At 38.0% G+C, this 17,378-nt stretch overlaps 1 protein-coding gene across 13 annotated transcripts in view; it reads left to right on the top strand.

Moving 5' to 3' along the window:
* Nucleotides 1–17,378, top strand: part of EYA1 (EYA transcriptional coactivator and phosphatase 1) — a 281,949-nt gene that overhangs the window by 138,662 nt on the left and 125,909 nt on the right. For 7 of the 13 annotated variants that reach the window (XM_081117344.1, XM_081117349.1, XM_081117348.1 and 4 more), the window contains 2 exons: nucleotides 4,383–4,432; nucleotides 5,935–6,062. In XM_081117344.1, the coding sequence (XP_080973470.1) occupies nucleotides 4,383–4,432; nucleotides 5,935–6,062 (178 nt within the window). Of the gene's footprint in view, nucleotides 1–4,312; nucleotides 4,433–5,934; nucleotides 6,063–17,378 lie in introns of those variants that run through there. The other 6 variants (XM_081117342.1, XM_081117351.1, XM_081117350.1 and 3 more) reach the window with 2 other exon arrangements.

Below are 17,378 nucleotides of genomic sequence, written 5' to 3'. Positions count from 1 at the left end.
GTCATTCAGGATCAGTATATGAATTGCTCATTACTCATGGGTGTATATTTCCTGGGAGGAGGTTCTGAACACATTTAAGCGTAGCATTTGCAAGAATTCAATAAGTTTAGAGCCGTCACTGAATTTGGACAAGTGTTTTTATGTTTCATTTCTTAAAATGACAAGGGGTCCAAAAAGTCGGTAGTTAAGAATCTAGTGTAGTTTTATAGGTTTGGGATTGGTTTTGTTTGTTTTTTAATGTGCCTTTCAGAGTAGGTTTTATTTTAGGCTTGTGTGAGTGTTTTCACCCACCCTTTGGATCTGAGGACATGTATACATGAATAGTCATGCTTTTTTTGCATTATCAAATATTTGAGTTTCTCGCTGCATGAGTTCTCCTAAGGCCCAGAGTGTTCAGTGAGTGCACAAGCAGCCATGGATTTTCAGTCCTGAAAATTCTCGGTGGTGACAGACAGAGAAGCCTAATTGAGCCACTGTTCAGTTTGAGAGTGCCAAAGGCAAGGCAACTGCTCTCTGAGCTTCGTAGACATGATAAATGATTTTCCCAAAAGAAAATTTCCATTGGAATGCGAAAATGTATTTTATAAGAATACTTTGGAAGGAGGAGAAGCACTTGCAGCGGAAATAAAACCACTTCTTCCATTTAATCAGATATCAAAAGTATTTTATTCAATATTTTCAATACATGCTGATTTTGAAAACAATCCTTTAAAACTGTAGGTAGATCCAATGTCAATTAAATACTTGTTTTGTGTTCAAGGGGACTCTGTCTTGTCGTTTTCTTTAAACGAGATACTTCAAAAAGTAGTACAGTATATTACATTAAAAATCAGTAATAGTATCAATGCAGTCATTTTATGGAGTCTTTGATAAAGAAGGAAATAAGTGCTAACATTTCAGAGGCATCCATCCATCTCTTGGCTGAAGTTTATTTCAATTTCAGTTTTAGGTTTTAACCGGAGCATTGACAACATAGGTAGAAATATTGAGGAGAATTTTAGCAAAAATATATTCTGATTAAAAAGCAGATTTATGCCTAAGGCACACTTTTCCCCTATAAAATACACTCTGATTAGAAAATTGCCATTGTCTTTCAAATTTGGGAGTCCTCAGGTTGATCTGTGGCTGGGCAAAACTAGCTTGCCTGCCAACTCTATTTATTTAGATAAGTTCAGTACTTTCACTTTGAAAATTTCTTTTTGGTTTGAAAGAAGAAAGTTTAAAATTATAGTCGTTTTGTAGAAATTGCTTCTAGCAAGCAGAAAAGCCTGTGGAAAACCCATAATTTAGACAAGTACCTACATTTTATTTGCTCTGTGCTGCTGAGATTTAGAATCCCTTTCCATTTACAGTTTACTTTTCACAGAACATTATTAACTTTTTGGCTTCATACATGATCTTCTGTCAGATGCTTTTGATTTGTAATTTAGCAAAGTATAATAAACAGTGCAAAAGTCATGAATTTTGCTCTGCATCCTGAGCTCTGTGGTAGGGAAAATGTGATAAAATGTGTACCTTAAGTCTTGTTTGATGATCCCTCAAAGCAAGTTTGCCTTCTGGAAATAATTTCTGGGGTTGAAGAGCATGGTATTAACAGATTTAATGTGGCTATTCAATGGATTGGCGAAGTACTATGTGAGGTTTAACAAAATGAGAGAGACAAATTGAACATCAACAAAAGTTACATCTGTGAAGAATTATAAATTTAATTAGAAAAAAGGCAAACTTAAAAGACCTCATTAACTAATCAGAAGTCAGAGTTACTAGTTTAGGATTCTCGAATATAAATTCTCAGAGGTTCTGCTATCTTTTTTCTCTTTGTATTTTCAGTAGCAGTATGCTACTCTTTCTATATGAAGAGTTTTAAAAAGCATTAAAGTGAAATGACTTCATTGTAATATAATATGACCATTTATAATGTTAAGGGAAATATTTTTGCACACATAGGAGCTTTTGAATTAAAAATACCAGATTAGGAGAAGACAAGAAACATTAAGTTTATGGATGTAAAGCACAAAATGTGAACTCACTGGTGTCTAACAGCATTTTTCTGAAAACCATGAAATATCTTTTTCTCTTTTGAATGGAAATATGCCTAATTATTTTTGATACACATTATAGTTTTAGACCTTGAAAACACAGAAACTTCCAGAGATCTTGCCATCCATAAGAGAAAATCAACACCAATCAGAAATAGGTGTTCTTTTCAGATAAGTCATTATGAGAGTATGTTTCCTTACTGCTCTGTAATCTTGTACTACACATAAAAAACTAAAAGCATGTGAAGTGTAGCATTTTGTAAACTGTAACTAATTTTGTTCACATCTGTGTCTAATTGTTGTCTGCATTCGCATTCTTGAGAGTAGATTTATTTTTCCTGGACCACGATGTGGATTCAGCTGACCAGCCTAAGTGAGGATTAGTTGTTTTAAAGTTATTTTGATTAAAGAGTCATTTTTAAATACAGTAACACACAACACATGGTTTAAATAATCCTTGAGACACAAAAGAATATATCTGAAGTATACTTAATGAAGATCATGGATGTGGACTTCCAAAAATTGTAGTGTATAAAAAGTACAGTAGAGACTGAGCCGAGTCAGCAAAAAAGAAATGTTGTGAAAATACATTTTTTCAGGGAGAAAAACGTGTTGGAATACTTATTTTCAACTTCATTTCAATGAACAGTTTGACTTTGAAATTTAAATGTGATAGTTTAAACCTCAAATATAAATATAATCAAACTTTCAAAGTATACAATGGAACCAAAATTACGTTTCCAAGATTATACTATCTAGCTAATGTTAAAATAGCAATGTATTTTAACACTTTTAACATTAAACAGAAAGTATGTTTTACATACTCTTTCACATAATTAAGCCAAGAGAGTTCTTAAAACGAAGTGAGTTCTCACCTATAATTTATTCCAGGTGTATAAAAGTGAAAAGAGGGGGGGATTTATCCTTGAGGTATATTGCTGCAGTTTCTAAGGGAAAATATTTAATCTTGTGTGAGAACATTAATTTTAACAGAAATTGCAGAAGCCTGTTATCACAAAATGATACATCTACGGACATTAAAATTAAATTTTCATTTAATGCTCAGGCATCCCTTAAAAATTATTTTTCATCCCTCACATATTAGAGAAAAGCATACCTAGGAGTGGCACATAACATTCACCAAGACATTTAGACTTTAACGGTGCTTCATTCTTGCCAAAAAGGTAGTATTTTTTAATTTCATAAATCAAAATTAAACAAGAACGGCACTCAATAGTAGATGTTTGGCTGGATAGCTTTAATGCCACGTGAGACGCTCCAGCTCTGAACTTGGTTCTGTACCCCTAATGGATGTCAGTTCAGGTTGAATGAAAATGCACATCAGAGCTTTGGGATTCTGAGGCATTTTGAACTTTATGCAGAATATTCTTTGCAGCTGAGGCATCGGCCTGAGCGTGGGAGCAGCAGCCCACCTTCACCTGAGCTGCTCACCTGCTGGCACTTAGAGCTGCCCCTGGAGCATGGGACACCAGCAAAGGCTGCACGCCTGTCAATTCAGTCAAGTCCCCAAACCCAGATTCTCCTGGAGACAAAAGACACCAAAACACTGGCTCCCTGGCACAGTGAATTGATCACTGTATGATCTTTCTCGGTTTAAAAGATGGAAAATTAAACCACCAGCGTGGACTGCCTTCCCTGGGTTCCCAGGCACTGAGGAGTAAGTGAGCGCTGCATTTGCGCTCGAGTGGGCAGATGAGCGTGTCGCCCCGTGGTGGGACTTGGGGTGTGCAAACTTGCCTTTGCCATTTGCGGTCAGTCCGGCGTGGCCAGCAAGCTGCCCAGAAGCTCTCTGAGTGCCTGTGAAGTGACAACCAGTGGATATAGGAGAAAAGTCTGGTGATAGGGCTAGGAAAGTGTGGGGAGCGGGCGGGGTGGGCGGGAACTCGTTCCAGCTGGTGACAGGGGATGAGAGCTGAGGATGCTGGAGGAGAGGCCCTGAGCCGCCGCCGGGCTGCACACTCCTTCGCGGAGAGCGATTTTTTTCCAAGCACCTTTTCCAGGCTGCCTGGGCAAGGCTGCTTTGCATGTTGATCGGGGGAGGGGTAATCCCGTTTGCAGCTGTCATAGGCCAGTGATGAATCACTATCCAGTCATTTGGCCGCCGTCCCCCCCTGGCCAGGGGAGGAGGGCAGACCTGCAGGAGGAAACAACAGTGGAGACCTCAACTTAAAGACAATATGCCTTTCACTGCTGCAGCACCTTCCTTTTTCTCTTTTGGTTAAAAGGGAGCATTGTGGTTCTCAGCCATGTGCTCTGTGTAATTAAGAGCTGACACCGAAGCAGAGTTAACAACAGCTTCTAATTTTTTACCCCTGATCACAGGTGCAAACACCTCAAACCAGTTCAGATGTTGCTGTTTCCTCAAGTTGCAGGTAAGGATATTGTTGATATTTGACATTTTGGGAGATTACCTCTCCGTGACCCATATCTATTTTTGTCTAGTATTTCTTAATTATTGCTATTAATAGCAACAGCCTGCTTGGAAATTACTTAGCCATTCGTGTGTGTGTGTGTGCGTGCGTGTGCGTGTGCGCGCACGAGCCCGTGTAAAACATTTTGAGTATGTAGAAAGGGAATAGGAGCTTGGGTTTGAAAATGATTATGGGCTATGGGTTCTGGAGTTAGGAAAACTGTGAATGTAGAGGGGATTAGGAGAGAGAAATTGGATTTTAGGCCATTTCTAGTTTGAATTCAGAAGCTTCGGGAAAGTAAAAACTCACTCTAGAAGAAAAATGGTTCGTGTTAAGCCATTTTAAATCAGTTTATGTGCAACCTCCAAATTAAAATGACTTTTATTGACCTAGTGAGGGTGAGGAGCATACAGTCTCAGCTTCATAAATACAATATTAAACACACAGCCCCCTTTTAAAACACACATAAATTTAAAATAAAGGGAATGGGTCTTAGATTTTCAAAGACTTCAGGAAAAAAGATGGTATCTAGGTATGTTTTTAGTCACTTTAAATAAATCCTTTCCTGTCCTCTTTAGTAAACATGAAATGTCCATGGATAGTTGTACAGTTGTGAACATGAGTCGTGGCTTTTGTAGAGTAAGTAACTGCTGAGTCTAAGGACTTTCAGGGGAGGCTGGAGTGTTTTTATGTGGTAAAAACGCACACTTGGAGCACTGAAGTGGGACTGCCACTTCCCTGAGTGACAGTGGAGGCATTCGGAGCCCCGGCCTTGCCCCTTTCAGTTGGGCACGCTGTGTGTAATCCACAAAGCAAACAGGAGAGCCGGCATCACCATGTTTTAATGCTGCATTTGTTTCAAGGGAAACAGAGGGACAATTAAGCAGTTTGCCAGAGTAAACACAGGCATCAGAGCTATCTCATTCCCTGTCACTAGACTATAGGCTCCAAGTGTTTTATTTGGTTTGGGGACCCATTAAATTACAATTGGTTGGTAAATTATAAGGGAGTACTTCATGCTAATTTATCAGATGAAACAGATTCCATAGAAGAGTGATTTTCTTCTACTTGTTTACACATTTCCTTTTAGGAAAATAATGCCTTTTTTAATGTAAAAGAAGCATGACTGCATTTTTTAAAAAAAAATTAAAATGGATATAATTGCCTCATTAGGTCTTGTGACTTGATGAGCTCTGTAAAAGAAAAAAAAAAAAAGCGATTTTAAAAGCCCCATGTGAATGTTTGGCTAGGTAGGGAAGGCAAGTGGCTGACACCTTCCATTACCACACGTTATGAAAGGGTGACTGGAGGTAAAATGTAAGATGAACTATTTTGAGTCTGAGAAAAGAGATACAATGGGACTTTTGTGCGAATGTGTTTCAAAGGCGTCAAGTCGTTAGCGCATTAAATAGCAGCGTTATGAATTTGGTACATCTGTCAAACGGAAGGCTTCTTGTCTCTAGGTCTATGGAAATGCAGGATCTAACCAGCCCGCATAGCCGTCTGAGTGGTAGTAGTGAATCCCCCAGTGGCCCCAAACTCGATAACTCTCATATAAATAGTAATTCCATGACTCCCAATGGCACCGAAGGTGAGTGTCTGCCTCTCACTGTTTCCTTTGCACCTTGCTTCCTCGCCGCTGTACGCTTTGTTGCTAGGTGGTTATGAGTTCAGTTGTCAAATCCGTGAAACTGCTGTTCTGTTTCCCCTTTAGGTAACTTGACTCATGAATCAGGACTCATCTTTAGTTAGGAGCTGCAGGTCACTGCGTTATTATAACACTGCGTAGACTGGTTTTATTTTGCATAGATGCATATTTACATGCATATTATACATCTGGTGTGTGCATAACATTTTTAACCTTTCTGTTTTATCTTCTACTGACCATTCTCCACAGCACAGTATCAGCTTGCATTGTTTTTGCTGATGGAATTTTGGAATTATTTTCTTTATTTTGCTTTCCCTTTTGTTACTAAACATAACCATTTGTTACATAAATGTAACATTGGACTGAATTGTTTCTAAATATCAATAAAATAATTGGTGTGCCTAGTGTTCTTGGGGCTTTGGACATTAAGTTATAAATAAGGGGGGGAAATTTATTGTTTACAAATATACAACCTCATTTGGATGATATACAAAATTTATTTGCTTTCTTAAAGGTTAAATAGTATATTTTAAACATAGTACTATTACAATTATTTTTGTATAATTAATACATGAATATTTATGTGTATGTTACATAAGTAAAATTACCTACTTTAATCCACAGATACCTAAATCTAAACATGTAAACATGACTATGTATATGTATTGTAAGCTGTTTTTCACATTTAGGCACTAAGTATATTTTTAAAACTTTAGCATATAGACGGATATGTTACATGTTGCAATGTATTTATTTCAACCTTAGCCTAATGAAAAATTACTTCTTCACAGATGATATTTTTGCTTATTTATTTCCTTCTAAACCTCTGGACCTTGATGAACTTAGAGCATAAGTTTCACTGGAAGTTCAATAAATTATTCATGCCAGAATTTCATCCATAAACATAATTTTCCAATCACCATGGTGATCTTTTATCACATTTCTTAAAAATAAACAAAACTAAATGCCATAAAATTGTTTGTTTGATGTAGTATTCCAATATGTATTAGTGAAGGCTTTTGAAACTAGTAATGTTATGAAATTTACGATAATAAAAAAAATATAAAATCAGGTGTTTTTCGTGTGGGGCATCTTAATGTTTATACCAACAGTGATTGTTTTTAATGTGTAAATACAGGGGTGGGCAAACGTAGGTTTACAGTTCATATGGAAAAGAATTAATCAATAATAATACAAGAATAAACTCTGTTTCACGTACTCACAACTGTAAACCTATGTTTGCCCACCCTACGTGTGTCCACCCTTGTAGTCTGTATTTTCCATCGAGGTAAATACTTTCATTACCAGTGTTTATGAAAGATGGCCACTGTCAAAAGTAGAAACTTTGCTGATCTAGCAAAAAATTAATCTCTGAATAAGGTGCCTTTTCATCTGAATCTCTTTTCTCTCCATTTTGATAACTGATGAAAAAAAACCAACTTTAAATTATTTAAAGAAAAACAACCCTAGGGTTTAAGTAGATTTTATAGAGCCAATAAAAAAGCACACAGTCCCTTTTCCCCTCCTTTGGAATTCAGGTGCAGGTGGAAGGAGGCTAGTGCACAGTGTAGACCGGGGTGTGCACAGTGACACACAGGTCCCTGGGCTGGTGGGCCCCACACCAGTGTCCTTGAGCACGTAGACACTGACCTTGAGCAGGTAGCCAGAGGGGGCCAAATGTTTAATAGTCATTCTCATCACTGAAAAGTTCATGTAAGATAATCACTTAAAGTAACTTAAATATAAAGAAGATTATGTTAAATTATTTTGCTTAATAGAATATACCACTATATATTGGTAGGATTATTTATGAAATAATGATAGTTAATTTTCTTATACATGAAGAAATGAAGGGCAAGATGTTTCATTTTGTCATCATTTACTGGCAAATCGTCTCAGACAGAACAAGAACCACACAATATTGAAACCGACTATGTGTTGGGGACCTCCCCTTTGGATGGCTCTGTGTGAATGATGTGTGGTTTGTTTTTTAAGGGCATGTGGAGTGGTAATATGTTCCTGAGTATTTACATTTAATAGCCGATATCATGTTCATATTCAGGAATATTTGTTGCACAACTAAAATATGTTCAAAATAATAAAATACGTTAGATAATTGTGTAATCTGCTGGGCCATTCAGTACGGGAAATACTTAGAAATTGTTGCTTATCCTTCAAAAATTTCAATTATCTTATATCTTGGAAATAAAATTTTTAGACCAATTTCAGATAAATACACAATTACTCATTTCACTCTGTTTTCAGGTATCCTTCAGTGGTGGACTTTGCAAGGGATCTAGTAATTAAAAAGTGAACTTAGAAGATGTCAATATAAATTGTCAGAATAATAAATGGAATTTTGGTCCATCTACTGGGATATTCAGTTTTATTTTAGTATGTAGTTTGAACATATGGACTCAAACTTTCTTCACGATCCCTGTTACATGCCTGTTTAGATGCAAACAGTATTAGAAAGAGCTGGGTTATTATTAAGTTTGTGAATCAATTCATCATGCTACTTACATGTTCCTTAATGCGTTGGCTTCATTCCTCTCAGTCACCACTAGAGGAGTTAAGCTTAAAATTAGTGAAGTCATAATGGTTGGCAAGCTTCCCTGGGATATAACCATTGTAGATCTTCCTATTCCTTCTTTGAAAAATTGTATTTGTTTTGAAACCACCAGTGTTTACCAACAAATTAGAAGAATGAAAACCAAGAAATTCATTAAAATTTCAAAGAGTGTTTAAAATATCAGTCACCCCCCCGACTCCCTAACAAATATTTCTTTCTAGCTATCTGGGCCGTGATTTATATTTAAGCGACTTCACTGCAGCCCAGTTGAAGCTGGTCTCCTTAATTAGGTCAACAAAACTTCCACGCAGTTTGCACAGTTGTTGGCTTTGCCCACATTTATATTGATTGTCTTCTCTCACTCAGAGCCATTTTTTACTTCCTGCCACCACTTGTCCCTGTGATGAGGCTAAGAAAACATGAAAATCTCCTGTATCAAAAACCATAACTTCATCTGAAAAACAAACAAGAAGGGAATGGAATGGAGCGGCAGAGAATATTAAGTTTCTCCTTAAGTCTGCTGCCAAATTATCATAAGACTCAATGTTTGTAGGTTCTGTACTCACAGGCTAGCGCCTATTTTCATGGTTCATCTAAGGGATAGAGACAGAAAGACACTGAGCTACGGCCTCAAATATTGTGCTTTTTCATTTCCTAGATGAAATGTTCCTTAGTTAGAAGAGTTGTTTGTTTCATATTTCAAAAGTTTCAACCGTTTCATACTTTTATGTTGGATTCCAACCTCTCGGAATTGTTATTGTTGCAGTTAACTGTTGGTTTCACCCAGTTGATAAATCTTTGAATTATAAAATATGAGTAGGTGAAAATATAAAACAGCCTAAGTGAATGCTTGATCTACATTCAGAAAAGCACTGTTGGGAGTGATATGTTTCCAAGTGAATTAATCAATCTTTTAGTTGCTATTAAACAATTAAAGTTTGACTAGAGGAGACTAGTGAATGGTTTTGAAAACACCACTTGTGGCTTTTCTTTTAACTGTTTTTCCTAGTCTTTTAGGCAGTTAGTCTTCCAGGGTAGGATGGAATAGAAATTTCTTATTAGAGAGATTGTTAAAGTATAATTTTTAAGACTTTTAGTGGTGATGCTTTTTTAGATAACTGTGGAGGCGTCAGATGTGAGAGGATTTCCAATGTGTGGGTGTATGTTCTAGCCTCAGTTTGGTAGAGGCTGTGTGCTGATGTTTGCGTTGTGTGAGTGTGAGAAGCAGTTGGAAAATCTTCCTTCAGAAGGACTCAGGGCTGGAGGAGTAAAAGGGTTTTTATTTACGGACCTAATTAAGGCCTTGTTTGCAAAGCAGTGATTTCTTCCCATCTTTGTTTTTCCTGGTTGTCTTAAGTTCTTGGGGGCCCAGGATTGGTCGGTTCATATATTACTGGTTTCAGTGTTTATTTTTGGTTGTCTGGGGGCGAGGAGCAGAGAAGAGCAAACAAGAGGTGTGAGCAAGCGGAACTAAGAGCTCTAATTCTGAGTTTTCTCTATTGACAGTTTAGATTCACGTGTAAGAAGAATCTTAAGTTTGTCTTAAGGCAAATGAATCTGCCTTTAAGTGACATAAAACAAGCTGCAGTTGGAATCCTCCCTACAAATAGGGCTTCAGGAATTCTGTAATTCAGATAGTAATTTTGAATGGTATATCAGATTTCTAAGATGATAAGCGATACGATCTTGAATTAGGTGGCTAAATTTTCTGCATGTTAAGATGTATTTAATTGTGTATTGCATATTTTAGGTCACAGGTTAATTCAATTATACAAATTTGTATTACCAGAAGTTATTTTCTAGTTGTTTTATCATTTCTGCAAAGCTTAGAACATTAACAAATTATCTGAAATTTGTTTTTCTCACTGTAATTTTAATTTAGTAAAATACAGTTATATCCAACTAGAGTATGTTAAAGAAATCTTATGTATTAGAAATATGTAAACTGGTATGAGTGTGTATAAAATTATGGTTTGAGGCTGCCTTTTAAAGGCTGTATTTATATGTTTCTGAACAAATATCCTGTTGTCAATAGAAAATGGTAATCTAATTTTATTGTTGTTTACATTCTGCACATGATTTAGTTTCTGGAGATTAAGGGACATTGTGAGTAAAGGAATTTTCTAAATGACATTTTTAGCGTTTGTAGCCATAGAATTTGCCTCTTATAAATTATTGTTTAGCAAAAGCCAGGAAAGGGTGAACAAAATAACTTGTTAAGGATTTTATGTTTGCCTCTGTAGTGTATGAGAATAATTACCACGTGCCTGTTGCTAATTAATAATAATAATGGCTACTTTTATGAATAACTTGTCAGTCACTATGCTGACAATTCCCATGATTTATTCCATTAATCTTCAGAAAATTCCTTTTAGGTTGCCAACATCATAGTTAAGAGACAGGGTTTGAATCCAAGCTCCATTTACTAGCTGTGTGAGCTCAGGGGAGTTAGCTTCTGTGTGGCTCAGTTTCCTTATCTGTAAAATGGGATCATAGCAGAGCTTCGCCAGGCTTGCTATGAGGCTAAGTAAAACTTGTAGCACACCTGGAATATACTAAGCGCTCTGCATCTATTAACTTCTAGGCCATATGTAAATAATAGTCCTGACTGTAGTACAAATTGCTATTTTACAAACAAGAGACTGAGTCCTAGAAAGTGAAACGCCAATTTGAAAGACACATGGTTGTAAAGAGGCACCACTGGTGTCTGACTTGGTGTTTGAACCAGGTTCTGAGTCCAGAGCCTGGGTTTTAAATCCCTGTGTTGTTCTGTAGGGAGCATGAGATTCCCCTCAGCTGCCGATGCCTTTTTTAATCCCTTCACACCAAACATCAGTGCCCTCACTGCCGCATCGGTGTCTTCAGGACCGGAGAACACCCTCCTCTATCAAATACTGAGCTGTAAAAGGACCAATGGCAGAGGCTCTGATGACAAAAGGACTTCAGTATAAGGACAACTCCCCAGGGTCGTTGCACTCTGGTCTTTAAGTTTTTGGGGGGTGGGGTGAGATGTCTCTCTGGAGTCACACGTGCATAGCCTAAAGCATCAACAGGGTAACTTTTAGGGGATTGTCTCTTCCTCATTTTCAAAGCTTTAGACTGAATGTATAATTCCATCACCGTTCATCTATGGTAAGCCTCTCTGGGATTTAATGGAGATAGGAAGTCACCTCTGCTTTTCATTATAAGTCATCCTAATGTGCCCATTTGGACTGGAGCAGTATTACTGTGAAATTACAGAGCAGTTACAGTTTTACTACTGCTGAGATAATTATGTCCTACCTTAGAAAACATTTTTAAGTGGATGATAATTCGGTCACATTTCTCTGGACTTTGAGAACCAGATGACATGAGCAAAGCACAACTCAAAGAAGAAGCTTAAGTGGAATTTGCTGAGGGCTCCATAGGAACAGCAGTTGTCAGGCCGAGCGCTGGGGACATGCCTGGTCTGGGTCTGGAAGGGAGAGGAAGACGGGGTGTGGGAGAGACAGAGGAATAAAGGGGTGGGGTGTGTAGGGCCTGGTAGGTTGGCCCATACACTATAGCACATTATGTAGAGCTGACTGCGTCTTCCCTACTGAGAACAGGAACGAACGGCAAAGCTGATTGCCTGAAACTAGGCCCCGAGTTTGCAGAGAGCCGGGCTTCTTGATAAACGTGACTCAATGGAGACAATTTTCACCTACTCCCAATACCTGATAGTTCTGAGAATCACAGTTTGGTCTCATCTCTCCCCAGGGGGTGGGGCAGGACTTTGTACAAGAAGTAATTCATTTCCCTAAGAACACCCTCTCTCTTGGAAAACTTCTGGTTCCATCCAGGGAGATGCATGAGCCTTTAGTGAGTGCTGGTATTTAGGCTAATCTCATCCCTTCAGTCATGGATTCTTTAAGTAATTCTAATTTCTTATGATGGTCAGAGGTGCCTTGGGGTGAGCAGGATATAAAGTGGGGTGTGTGTGTGTGTGTCTGTGTGTATCTGTCTGAGAAGCTAATCAAGGACTGATACAAAGTTTTAGGACCCCAAATTATAGATAAGTAAAAGCTGATGATGGTTATGTTCCTGATAATTTGCTGGTCTTGCAGAATTTTCAGTTTGATTTCATTCTTCCAGTATCCTATCACAACCCAAAAAGGTAGACAAGCTCTACCAAACACATTCCAAAGAGGTATGTTTTATTAATTCCATAATACAAATTGGAAACATTTTTTTTCTTACATAAAATGAATCGTAATCTAAAATGCTTGCCTATTTTATTCTTGCCCCTGTCACTGAAAAGAATTTTGCATGGAAAGAATAAATTTTAGCAAAGGAAATAATATGAACTGAACTGAGTTCTGTTTATTGAGAACAGCATTTATGTGCTCCACATACTTTATTTTACCCTCAAAAAAAGTTAAGGTAACTTTTGTGCACCTCATTTGAAAGCATTTTAGTGACTAGTCTGTGTTTATACAGCGTTTTATCTGTGCCGGAGATGAGATTCAGAGACACGCAAAGTTGATTTCATAGTTCACATTCTTTACACTCTAAAGGGTGGACTCCCCAACAGCCAAAAAGCTTAGCTCTTCTGAAGTACTTTACCTGCCTTATAAAGTGATTATTACCTTATCTAAGATTGTGACCCAATGAAGGAAACATCTCCCTGTGTGCTTATATGTGTGTGTATAGAGTCTCCAGGTTCCTTAAACGCAGGGACAGACCTGCTCACTGTTGTGTCCCCAGCATCTAGCAGAAGGCTTGGCAGTGATTAAGTAGTCAACAAATAGTTGTTGAATGAATGCTCCTTATTACTAAGCAAATAATACAGTTGAATAATTGTAAGAGCAGAGACTCATTCATTTTATGTACAAAGCATTACCAGGTTTAATAAGCATCTAAAGTCCATTTCCAAATATTTGAAAATGATCATTTCACAGACCAATTCATATAGTAGCCATAGGCTGTCCACGCAGAGAGATCAGCCATGAGCCTGGCTGCTGATTTGAATTTGATTTGGTACTGGCCCCTATTTGTCCTGCACTAACAACATGTCAAAGTTAATAGCATTTAGCAATGATGAAGCAACTTCCACATAGTCCAAGAAACAACGGAATGATATAAAGATCAGGCATTTAGTACACTGGGTTTAGTATTCTTACTTGATGGTAAGGAATTATAATTGGCACTAAATAATAATAAATTGCCTATTGTTAATTTTATTGGTGTTTGTATTGTTTATTTTTTGTTTTTTAAAATACTTTTTAATTGACTTTAGAATGAGAGGAAAGGAAAGAGAGAGAGAAACATTGATGTGAGAGAGAAACATCGATTGGCTGCTTCCTGCACACACCCTGACTGTGGATCGAGCCCACAACCTGGGCATGTGCCCTGACTGGGAATTGAACCCACCACCTTTCAGTGCACAGGATGACACTCAACCAACAGAGCCGCACTGGCCAGGGCTATATATTATTTTTATATGTTAAAAAATATATAAGAATATATATCACACTGTATATCCATCATTGCATTGTTAATTCATTCAAGAAATATTTATTAAGTGATTGTGTCTAGAAATTTACCAAATGCCCTTCTTGCCAGGAGAAGTTCATAGTGTCCCGTGATTTGCAAACCTGCGGTCAAATGACTGTAACAAGGGCTGTGTTCTGCAGAGGAGAGAAGCAGCGCCTAAGCAGGGCTCAGTGATGGGGGATGGAGACAGTTTCTACACACTGATGACACTTAGAGTCTTGAAGGAGAGGCAGGAAAACACGGTGCCAAGCCTGGAAGAAAGAGGGAACAAGAATTATTCAGCTGTAGCAAAGACATCTCTAATCCCAGGGACTCTGTGTGCGTGTGTGTGTTCTGAGGGTCCTGTGCAAAGTGCACAGAGATGGAGCTAAGAGTCACCCAAACGTGATAAGGACCTTTGGTGTGCAGTTCAGGGGTTGGGATTCAACCCCACAGGAGCTGGGCGACCTGAAGGCTTGTAAAGAGAGTGATGTGACTGCGTCTGTGCTTCAGAAGTATACGTGGGTGGTATTTTAAGGGGTGGTGGGTGGTGAGAAGACTCCGGGTGAGAAGTAATGAATGTATTTCTATCTGAAATATATCATCATTTCTTTCAGCATAACTTTATATCAGATACTTGCGTTCTAAAAAGTAGGGAATGAATAATATTTAAAACACAGGAAAGCGTGATGGTGAGAAGATGGATTTCGCACTCAGACTAATCTGGGCTAGGGAACTGGCGTGTGGGCTTTGTGAGGCCGCAGAGCAGGGCGTTGGGAGAGGCCCTGAATCAGGCTGTTAGTTCTGCCACTTACCAGTTGTGACCCTGAATAATTCCATGGCTGCTCCGTGCCTCTGCTCCCTGGTCTGTAAAAAGAAGATAATGTTCCCCACCTCCAGGTGCTGAGGATGGGTCATGAGTTGGAAAAGCACTTGGAACAGTGTGTGACTCCCAGGAAGTTCTAATATCCATTGGCTATTGATAGCGTCGCCGTCTCTGATCCCCGAACCTCTGCTTCTCCATTGAAAACTGGGGCTCGCCCCTTTATCACAGGGTGTTACGACCATGAATCTATCTAAAATGCTAAGCATAGCCATCAGCATCTACTACGTGCTCAAAACATAGCAGCTCTTAAGTAGTAATAAATGTTATATTTTCTAAAAACATATCCACTAGGACTGGCTGTTGCAGTGTCTCCTTGGGAGGAGGAGAGGACGTTCCCTCTGAGATTCCTTCCACCACCTAATGGCCTTTGCAGGTTCTCTGAGCCCTGGGGTGCTCAGCGGGTACTTGCTTAATCAGTACACAGTGGGGTACGGTTTATGTCTGGGTACTCCTGTGAGTTGGTAAAGAATGGGAAGAGATGGGAAAGGGGATGGCCTGAGATGTAAATTTGGTAGGTTGATTACATTTTAGGCAAGTAAACCATTTTTGCCAGATTGATATGATTGAGGTTCTGAGTCCAAGCCAGCTCATCTGCTTCCAATCTTGGTAGCTAGTTTATTTTACCATCTGCTAATTTGCAACATACATTGATACACTTGTATTTGATGTCCTGGTATTCTGGGCCTTTCCTAGTGCTGCGCCTTTCACTGATGGCGCAGATCTCCATCCCATGAATGATGGATGATAAAACCCTAATCAGAAAATGTTTGACTTTCCAGTGGTTTCATAAAAGGTATGGTAATAAAAGAAATTTGAAACTAGCCATGTGACCTTCGGTTAGTTTTTAAACATCTTTAAGGTGCAGTTTCCTCATCTTCGAAATGTGACAATTATCATAAATATCTCATCAAATTGTCATGAGAAAACCAGTTATCCCTTAGAATTGCTTAGCACAATTACTGGCATGTACTAGGTGCTCAATAAATGTAAACTACTTTAAACACTCTTACTTTTCCTTGCTAAAATTCTACTTAAATATTGCCTATGCCAAAAATTGAGATTGTTACATTGCTATCTTAATTCTTAAAATTCAAGCAATCTTTTCATACTGTTGTGTTCTGCTTCCATTATTATAACCTAAAAATATTTAAATTCCACTTTGGAATTTAAATGTGGGCATCTGTTAAAAGTCATTCAGTGACACATTTAAGATTTATGCATTTAATTATACATAAATTTTACTTAAAGGAAAAAAGTACCATAAACAAAAATGAACTCTAGTTAACGATATAAATGCTGAAGCATTTAGTGTATTATGTCTCTAACTTATTTTAAATGAATGAAAAATAAGATGGTGTTATGAGGAATAGATATGGAAAAGTAAATGGAAGGTTCTGTATTTAGGAAATTTTTATAATAAACTTGGTGAAAAAAATGAACCTAAAATGCTTAATGTGTTCCTAGGAAGAAAATATTTTTTACTGTATGCAAAGAATCTACCAGGTTCTAGCAGATATACTGAGAAGTATGTGACACTATTCCTACCTTAAGGAGCTCACAGTCTGGTTTGGAGAGAAAAAACTTTTTGAAAAATTGGCAAAAACTAAAAGTTCATAATATGTCAATGAAATTATGAAGATGAGGATTTTCAATCTGTAGCTTAGAGATCCCTAAGAGGTACAGATCTAGTACCGAAGGTGAGCAGATTCTTTTGTGCAAAACCTTTGTAGGATGAGGAAATTAATAGGCCACATATCAATTTAACTCTTTCTCTCATGTAGATGTTCTGTTATGTTTTTGAAAATATGGATTTTCTTGCTGTTACGCATTTTCTCAATCAACAGATTAAAAATAGGCTTTCATTTGGTTCTGAAATATTTTGGTGTTGGAAGAGGGCTTCATTCTCAAGAAGGTTAGAAGCCACTGATCCAAACAAAAGTGCTCTCAGAGTTCAGAAAAAAAGAGCTCTTCAGCTCCCTGAGGCCTGGCCAGGCTTCAAGAAGGAGATGGAATCTGAGCTGAGTGTTGGGAAATGGGTAGTATTTGAATAGGTTGAGAAGAGATGGAATGCATTCTAAATGAAGGAGCAGTAGGAACAAAGGTAGGATAGTTCTGGAGACTGTGAGGAGACCAGTTATAGCTGAAGAAGGAATTGATAGTAGATAAGGTTGGAAGGATCAGCTGGAGCCAAACTGGGGAGGACCCAGAATAGGCGGCTAAGGAATTTGGACTTCATCCTGGAGCCAGTGGAGAAGCCACTGAATATTTTGAGCAAGGGATTGATATGGTGAAAGTGTTTGAGGTATTA

The sequence above is a fragment of the Miniopterus schreibersii genome (assembly GCF_964146895.1).
Source record: "Miniopterus schreibersii genome assembly, chromosome: 17".
In the NCBI taxonomy this organism is placed as follows: domain Eukaryota; kingdom Metazoa; phylum Chordata; class Mammalia; order Chiroptera; family Miniopteridae; genus Miniopterus; species Miniopterus schreibersii.
This window is presented reverse-complemented; position numbering and strand designations above follow the sequence as displayed.